Raw genomic sequence first — 9891 nt, forward strand, 5'->3', positions numbered from 1 at the left:
CAATTCATAAGTTGCGTATAACACCCAGTGCTCATCACAACATGTGCCCTCCTTAAACCCATCACCAGTTTCCCCATCTCCCCACCCTCTTCCCTTCTCTAACCCTCAGTTTGTTTTCTGGAGCCCAGAATCTCTCATATTTTGTCTCTCTCTCTAATGTATTCCCCTTCAGTTTTCCTTCCCTCCTCCCATGGTCCTCCAAATTATTCCTTATATTCCATGTATGTGTGAAACCATATGAGTATTGTTTTTCTCTGTTTGACTTATTTCACTTAGCATAATGCCCTCCAGTTCCAACAATGGTAATGAAAATGGCAGGTATTCATAATTTCTGGTGGCTGAGTAATATTCCATTGTGTATATGAACATATCTTCTTTATCCATTCATTTGTTGAAGGGCATCTTGGCTCTTTCCACAGTTTGGCTATGGTGGACATTGCTGCTATGAACATTGGGGTGCAGTTGTCACTTCAGATCACTGCATTTATAACTTTGGGGTAAATACTTCGTAGTGCAATTGTTACGTCATAGTGTAGCTCTGTTTTGAACTCCTTGAGGAACCTCCATACTGTTTTCCAGAGTGGCTCTACCAGCTTGCATTCCCACCAACAATGTTGGAGGTTCCCCTTTCTCCTTACCTTGCCAACATTTGTTGTTTCCTGTCTTGTTAATTTTTGCCATTCTAACTGGTGTAAGGTGGTATCTCTTTGTGGTTTTGATTTCTATTACCCTGATGACAAGTGATGTTGTGCATTTTTCTATGTGTCTGTTGGCTATTTGGATGTCTTCTTTGAAGGAATGTCTGTTCATGTCTTCTGCTCATTTCTGGACTGGATTCTTTGGCTGTGTGTTGAGTTTGAGAAGTTTTTATGGATCTTGAATACTAGCCGTTTATCTGATATGTCATTTGCAAGTATCTTCTCCCATTCCATAGGTTGCCTTTTAGTTTTGTTGACTGTTTCCTTTGTTGTGCAGAAGCTTTTTATCTTGATGAAGTCCCAGTAGTTCATATTTGCTTTTGTTTCCCTTCCCTTTAGAAACATATCTAACAAGAAATTAATGCAGGCAAGGTCACAGAGTTTGCTGCCTGTGTTCTCCTCTAGGATACTGATGGATTCCTGTCTCACATTTAGGACTTTCCTCCATAAAAATTAGTTTATCTTTGTTTCTGGTGTACAGAATGGTCCAGTTTCAGTCTTCTGCTGTCAAATATTCCCAGCAGCATTTATTGAAGAGACTGTCTGTTTTCCATTGGATATTATTTCCTGCTTTGTTGAGGATTAGTTGACCATAGAGTTGATTGTCCATTTCTGGGTTCTCTAGTCTGTTCCATTGGTCTATGTGCCTACTCTTGTGCCAGCACCATACTGTCTCAATGATTACAGCTTTGTAATAGAGCTTGAGTCTGGCATTAAGATGCCACTAGCTTTGGTTTTCTTTTTCAACATTCCTGTGGCTGTTTAGGGTCTTTTCTGGTTCCATACAAATTTTAAGATTATTTGTTCCAGCTTTGTGAAAAATGTTGATGGTATTTTGATAAGGAATGCAACGAATGTGTAGATTGCTCTGGGCAGCACAGACATTTTGCAATGTTCATTCTTCCAATCCATGAGCATGGAATGCTTTTCCATCTGTTTTTGTCTTCCTCCATTTTTTCATAAGTGTTCTATAGTTTTGAGAGTACAGATCATTTACCTCTTTGTTGAGATTTATTTTTAGTTATCTTATTGGTTTTGGTGCAATTGTAAATGGGATGAATTCCTTAATTTCCCTTTCTTCTGTCTCATAGTTTGAGTATAGAAATCCAACTGATTTCTGTGCACTGATTTTGTATCTTGACACGTTGCTGAATTGCTGTATGAGTTCTAGCAATTTGGGCATAGAGATTTGAGATTTTTCTAATTTTTTGAGAGAGGCTTGTATTGCAACATACTTCCTCTTAGGACCACTTTTGCTGTTTCCCCAAGGGTTTTGAACAGCTGTGTTTTCATTTCCATTACTTTCTATGAATTTTGCTAATTCCTTAATGTCCTGGTTGACCCATTCATTCTTTAGTAGGATGATCTTTAACTGCCAACGGTTTGAGTTCCTTGCAAATTTCCCCTTGTGATTGAATTCCAGTTTCAAAACATTGAAGTCTGAAAATATGCATGGAATAATCCCCAAATTTTGATATCTGATATGACCTGATTTGTGACCTAGTATGTGATCTATCCTGGAGAAAGTTCTATGTGCTCTCAAAAAGAATGTGTATTCTGCAGCTTTAGAATGGAATACTCTAAATGTATCATTGAAGTCCATCTTTTCCAGTGTTTCATTCAAAGCGCTTTTTGTCTTGTTCTTCTGCTTAGATGATCTGTTGTGAATGCCGTGTTGAAGTCCCCAACTCTTATTGTATTATCAATGTATTTCTTTATTTTGTTATTAATTGGTATATGTAATTGGCTGCTTCCAAATTAGAAGCATAAATATTTATAATTGTTAGATCATCTTGTTGGGTAGACCCTTTAAGTATGATATAGTGTCCCTCTTCATCTCTTACTACCGTCTTTTGTTTAAAATCATATTTGTCTGATATGAGGATTGCTACCCCAGCTTTCTTTTGAGTTCCATTAGCATGATAAATGGTTCTCCACCACCTCACTTTCCAACTGGAACATTTAGCCTATTTACATTCAGAGTAACTATAATATATGAATTTAGTACCATTGTATTACCTGTAAAGTCCCTGTTTCTGTAGATTGTCTCTGTTTCTTTCTGGTTTATGTTAATCTTGGGCTCTCTTTGCTTACGGAATCCCCCTTAATATTTCTTGCAGGGCTGCCTTGGTGGTCACATATTCTTTCAGTTTCTGATTGTCCCAGAAGCTCTTTATCTCTCCTGCCATTCTGAATGACAGCCTTGCTGGATAAAGTGTTCTTGGCTGCATGTTTTTCTCATTTGGTACCCTTACTATATCATGCCAGTCCTTTCTGATGTGCCAAGTCTCTGTGGATAGTTCTGAAGTCAGTCTAATATTCCTACCCCTGTAGGTTAGGAACCTCTTGTATCAAGCTGCTGACAGGATTTTCTCTTTATCTCTGAAATTTGCAAGCTTCACTATGATATGTTGGGGTGTTGATCTATTTTTATTGATTTTGAGAGGGGTCTTCTCTACCTCTTGGACATCCAGACCAGGATAGTTCTCAGCTCTGATTTGCTCAAATATAACTTCTGGCCCTCTCTCTCTTTTTTCTCCCTCAGGCACTCCAGAAATTCTGATATTATTTCATTTTGTGACAATGCAGTTTTCTCAAAGCCTCCCCTCATGGTCCATTAGTTGTTTTTTTTTTTCTGTCTTTTCCTCAGCTACCTTCCTTTCCACCAACTTGTCTTCTATGTCACTTACTCTCTCTTCTGCCTCATGATGGATAATCTTTTAATGTACTGTTAGATCCTATTGACTAGGATCTCATTGAGAATTTTTGGCATCCATATTTATCAGGGATATTGGTCTGTAATTCTCCTTTTTGGTGGGGTCTTTGCCTGGCTTTGGGATGAAGGTAATGCTGGCCTCATAGAACAAGTTTGCAGAAAATAGTATGGATGATCCTCAAAAAGTTAAAAATAGAGCTACCCTATGACCCAGCACTTGCACTACTGGGTATTTACCCCAGAGATACAAATGTAGTGAAAAGAAGGGCCACATGAACCCCAATGTTCATAGCAGCAATGTCCACAATAGCCAAACTGTGGAAGGAGCCAAGATGCACTTCAACTGATGAATGGATAAAGAATACGTGGTCCATATATACAATGGAATATTACTCAGCCATCAGAAAGGATGATTACCCAACATTTGCATCAACATGGATGGGACTGGAGGAGATTATGTTGAGTGAAATAAGTCAAGCAGAGAAAGACAATTATCATATGGTTTCACTCATATGCAGAACATAAAGAATAGCATAGAGGACATTAGGAGAAGGAAGGGAAAAATGAAAAGGGAGAGATTGAAGGGAGAGACTAACCATGAGAGATTATGGACTCTGAGAAGCAGGCTGAGGGTTTCAGATAGGAGGAGGTTGGGGGGATGGGTTAGCCCAGTGATGGGTATTAAGGAGGGCACGTGTTGCATGGAATACTGGGTGTTGTATGCAAACAATGAATCATAGAGCACTACATCATAAACTAATGAAGTACTGTATCATGACTAACATAACATAAAATAATAATAATAATAATAATAATAATAATAATAATAATAATAAATCAGAGGGTATCACTGGTATGAAGAGAACAAGAGTGGGTATCAAGAAGAGAGGGGATATAAGTGTCATTTTGTAACTGGAGTTCAGACAAGACCAGTACAAAAGATGACATTTGAACAGATATCCTAGGGAAGAGAGGGTAGGAGCCACGAGCATGTCTGGGGTGGTGTGTGCTGGCAGAGGGAATGGCCTATGCAGAGACCCTACGGATTATACTACTTTGAGCTATTGAGTCCAAAAAAGGAACCAAGTGTTCTAAGGGGAATAAGCAGGAGAGGGATGAAAGATGTCAGGCAATTTCAAAGATGTAGGTAACTTTGTTGCTGGTTAAACTTCAAGAAAAAGGAGTCACTCACCCGCACTATATACTTCTTGTATTTTTTAAATCTACTTGCAAAGGTGCCCTGTAAATTGAAATAGAGCCCCTCCTCAGTACCATCTGATGATTGAGTTCTTACGTTTGTATTATAAGAGTTACCTTGGAATATATTACACTGTGAACATGAGATCTTGGACTCTTCTCACTCCACAAGGCACACACACATGCACACACACACACACTTACACACACCCCAATTCATTGCTCCCTAGGCTGTGTTCTTACCATGACTCCTCATCCCCAGTCTCAAGGATGAACCTGGAGTGGCAGTAACTCAGGCCGTCCACATCACTGATCACTCCCCTAAACAACGTAAAATGCTACCTGACATTCCAATTTGCAAGCTTCCCATGGACAGACATATTTACCTATACAAAATTTAAAATTATTATGAACAATATATCCAACCAATAGTCAATAAACAATAGTCTGTCAACTTCATTTGGAACCCTGGTAACTGCAGAACAGATATAGAGTTTATAGATATATTATAATTGGGAATTTAATAATGAACAAGGTGATCAAGTATGTAAATATTTGCTCAAATTTAGTAATGGTTTAAGAAAACAACAAGAAATCTATTGCACACTCATCAGCTTGTGAGACAATGTAAAGATCTCTTGTGCTGGTTTAGTTAGAATTCTTAAACATGTAGCAATAGAATTTTCTCTAATTCTGTTGGCAGAAATGTGAACTGTTACAATGGGGAAAACAACTAAAGACAGCTATAAATACGAAAATACACATATTCTTCAGCTCAGAAATTCTCAATCTCTATTGAGAATCACTATTGTCATCAAACTTTACATCAGAAACTGGGGATGTATTGTATGGTGACTAACATAATATAATAAAAAAAACATTAAAAAATAAAAATAAATAAATAAATAAAATGTCAAAAAATAAAAAATTAAAAAAAATAAAAGAATAATTGTGTGCTATCAAGATGGGTCACTAATTCCAGATTTAATGTCCAAAGACTTGGAATAAAAAAATGTGACAGAATGACCTTTACAACTGGAGAGCAAGCACTCTGTAAGTGATAATTTTGTTCTTACATAAAGATATATGGATTAAAATATGCTTATGAAGTGAAAGACAATCTTTGGTCAAATGTAAAGAAGAGATGATGGTCAAAGATGACACAACTGTTAGAAATGGATGTCATCGCAAAGAGACAAAAGGACCCCTGGGGAATGACAGAGATGCAGAAACAAATGGGAAATATGTATCAAGGTGATTTATTAGCACTTAGAGTACAAGTTACCATTAATTTTCAATTTTTTTATTGCAAGGATTGGCAAGTGAAGAATATTAGTGACAGCTCAATGGTTCAGGATCAATAATAAATCAAAAAAGCAATAGAGAAAACACCATATAACCAAGTGATTGATTTGAACCCACACTACTAATACAGAATTCCCCTCATATACATCTATACATAGACACTAGAACTCAATGCAAACAGCAAAGTTGGTAAAATAAAAACAAAAACCAGCTCAGTTTCTTGTTAGAATGCAATCAACAACGGGAATAAAAAACCCCTAACCCCACTGTACAAATGCAAAGACCTGGTAAAGACAATGAACAATACAGAAAACCAATGAATAACTAATCCACAAATATGTTCAGCTTCTCAGGTAATGAAATCATTGCAAAGCAAAGCTCCTTCACATTGTTTTCCTCGTCAGATCATTGCTTTCATGTGAATACCCAGAGTAACAGGGGATGCTGTGAAAAGTATGTCTCATGAATTACTATTGCAAGGTCCTATCTGTAAGCAGTAAATCGGTATAGGTCTTTCTCATCAGTATGGAAACAGAATCCAATATGCCACATTTAAAGAAAAAATGAAATGCCCTGACTTCATCAGACATCCCGCCATCCCTAATATTCCTATTCCCTTTAATTGCAAAACTCACTGGTTGTGTTCTATTTTACTGGAAGTACTTTATGTCTCCCGCCCCCTGACTTCATTGCCAACAATCACCCATGTGCTCCTGAGCTCAATGTTCACTTCTTTCTTTAACATCATCAATGACTCCATTAATCAGCTCATCAGGCAAAAAAATGAGCATAAAGATCTCTAGGTTCTAGGTTAGGCTGGTCATTGTCCGCTGACCTCCGGTCAATGCACCAGATTTGGATTGTCTCTGACCCTTTCCTGCAGGACCTGCTGGAGTCTGGGAGTCACCTGAATGGGAACTCTGAGGAAGGGGTCTCCGTGTGGCAGTCTGAATTCCTCCTGGGTGGGGATATTGGTGACTAAACTCTGTCCCCACACAAGATGGCAGGAAGGAGGCTGCTGTCAGTCTCCTGGCCAAACATAGGACTCCAGAAGCAACAACCAGGTCCCATCGAGGCCAAGGTGGCACAGGCAGAGGGACTGCAGCACAGGAGATACTTAGAGCTTCCTCTGTCTGTTCATCAGGCACGTTTCCCTCCTGCTCCCCCAACCTCTAAGGACATGATTTCCCTATGGGACACTGGTGTGGACACAAAGGAAAGTATCATGGAGATTCTGTGTTCCCAACACACCAGCTTATAACCAAGTGAATCCAGAGTTAATTACTCCTTCCTTGGGAACTCCACTGCTCCCAGAGTTCAGACCTCCTGGCACCTTACCCAACGCTGACTTCAACTTTTCCCCGAAGTCTAGGACTGAGCAATCTGTCTGGATTAGATCCCTCAGATCTCCAAAGTGTTGACTTGTGGTGCAGATACTGCCCTACCACCTAAAGAAAATTGCTGTTTTCCTTTCCAACAATGAGAAGAACTGTTTATTTGATATGAACCTTGAACCACTACACACCTCAGCTGTAGGACTCATTTGCCAAACAATTAGGAATTTCATGCTTGTAAATTAACAGCTGTCATTTAGTCCCTTGTTGTGAAGCATTTGTTAACTGTAAGAAATATTTTTAGATTTTTTTTGCACTATAATATGATCTTGTAATGGTAAAGTAGATTCTTCCTGGTAGCCTCCAGAATGAACCAAGTCTTGCAAATGCAAATGTTTTTAGCCCAATGAGAGCCATTTCAGGCTTCTGATCCCCTGAATGCTAAGAACATAAATGTGTATTAAAACACTAACATAATCCTTTTACATAGTAGTAGGAAATGAATGCAAACATTTATACAAAAAAAATTGTTCAGGAAACTGAGATTAGGCAATTGTAGGCAAATGTTCAGTCCTTTGACAATTGGTCATGAAGTATGCTTTCACAAAGACTGCTTTCAGAGCCCTTTTCATGTCTTTGTTCCTCAGGCTATAGATGAAGGGGTTCAGCATGGGTGTGACCACTGTGTACATCACCGAGGCCACTGCACTTGCGTGGGAGCTCTGGGGAACAGCAGAGCTAAGGTACACTCCCAGGACTGTGCAATAAAATAAGGAGACAACTGAGAGGTGAGATGCACAGGTGGAAAATGCTTTATACTTGCCCAGGGCTGATGATATTCCAAGTATGGTGGAAACAATCTTAGAATAAGAATAAAGGATCCCAGCAAAAGGCCCACCACCCAGCAGGACAGCTGCAAAATACATCACCACGTTATTAAGAAAGGTGTCAGAACAGGCAAGTTGGATCATCTGATTGAGTTCACAAAAAAAGTGGGGGATTTGGAAGTGTGTACAGAAGGACAACCGCAACATCATTAAACTTTGTAACAAGGAATTCAGGATACACATGATCCAGGACAACAGAACCAGCAGTCCACAGAGCCGGGGGTTCATGATGACCGTGTAGTGCAGGGGGTGACAGATGGCCACAAACCGGTCATAGGCCATCACGCTCAGCATAAAGAAGTCTAAGACACCAAAGACTATAAGGAAATAAATCTGTGTGATGCAGCCTGTATAGTTTATAACTTTGCTCTTTTTCTGTATATTCACCAGCATCTTGGGGATGGTGGTGGAGGTGAAACAGATTTCTACAATGGACAGGTTGGCCAAGAAGAAGTACATGGGAGTGTGGAGGTGAGAGTCTGAGCTGGCGGCCAGGATGATGAGCAGATTTCCAAACACAGTGATCAGGTACATGGAGAGGAAAAGCCCAAATAGGAGGGTCTGCAGTTCTGGTTCCTCTGATAAGCCAAGAAGAAGAAAATCTGAAATTTGTGTATTATTGCCTGGTCCCATGTGATGGAGGTGACTTGAAGGAAAGAAGCAAACGGCATGACTAATTCTTACACAACCATTTATTAGTCATAGATTCCAAATGTTACTCTTTATATTTTGTAGTCTAGAAATTCATTTCAATATGTTGTGCATGGATATGGTCCCCTTCAATGAATCTCTTGTATTCCAATCCCTTTGTTCCCCAAAAGGCCATGTATTCCACAGTTTTAATTAAAAAATTATCCCCAATTTCAGAAATATAAATTGAGTGTTGGCAATGTTTTAGGCATTCTATAGGCAAGGAGTATAGGGTTCTAGAAAAAAAGAAGTCCCTATCACGCAATGATGGAGAAAGAATAAATTAACAAATAAGAAAATTAATTACATTTCTGATGGTGGCAGGTGGTAATATGAAGAAAAGGAAAAGAGGGATAAAGCAGAGAGTGAATGGGGCATGTTATTTTCATGCGCATGGAGGCCAATTCTGCAAACAAGGTGACATTGGAACACAGACCTCAAGTAAGAGATGGTGGCAGATCAAGGATTATGGGAAGTGTGTTCCCAGCAGAGGGAATGGCCAGTGCAAAGGCCCCAAGGAAGGCACTTGTTTCCAATTTTCAAGTCAAAGAAGAAAAGTCCATACTGCAAGGGAAATGAACAGGAGAGGGACACTGAGGAGAGAAGCTTTCAGACTTGCTGAGGAGGGAAGTGGCCTCTCTGCTACCTCTGAATCTTCAAGGCACAGGGACTTTCCTGTCCACACTGCCTGTCCCACTGCATTCATCATATTGCAAAGGCATCCCATGAATTGAAGAAGATCCCCTTCTTAGTGGCCTCTCTTGATTGAGTTCTGGCCACTGTGTTGTGTCACCTTGGGATTTATGAGTCCTGGCATCCTGTTGTGGGGACTGCTCACACTCTAAAGTCACACACGCACAGGACACCATGGCCCCCTTTGTTGCTATTCCCTGTCTTTCTCAGCCCCCGCCATCTTGATTATACCAGGAATGGATCTAATCCAAGCAGCCAGATCACCAATCTTTCCCCTGTGAAGTGCAGAAATGCTGATTCTTAAGCCTCCCATGGATAAATTATATATATATATGTTAAGAAATATATATTAATAGTGTACACCCCCCAAA

General features: G+C 39.5%; 1 protein-coding gene across 1 annotated transcript; it reads right to left on the minus strand.

The window, feature by feature from the left end:
• Positions 1-7795: 7795 nt before the first annotated feature.
• LOC125283813 (olfactory receptor-like protein OLF4) lies at positions 7796-8770 on the minus strand. The gene has a single exon (XM_048227244.1). It carries the CDS (start codon positions 8768-8770, stop codon positions 7796-7798), a length of 975 nt encoding a protein of 324 aa, XP_048083201.1.
• Positions 8771-9891: the final 1121 nt, after the last annotated feature.

Source organism: Ursus arctos, unplaced genomic scaffold (assembly GCF_023065955.2).
Source record: "Ursus arctos isolate Adak ecotype North America unplaced genomic scaffold, UrsArc2.0 scaffold_14, whole genome shotgun sequence".
Classification (NCBI taxonomy): Eukaryota; Metazoa; Chordata; class Mammalia; order Carnivora; family Ursidae; genus Ursus; species Ursus arctos.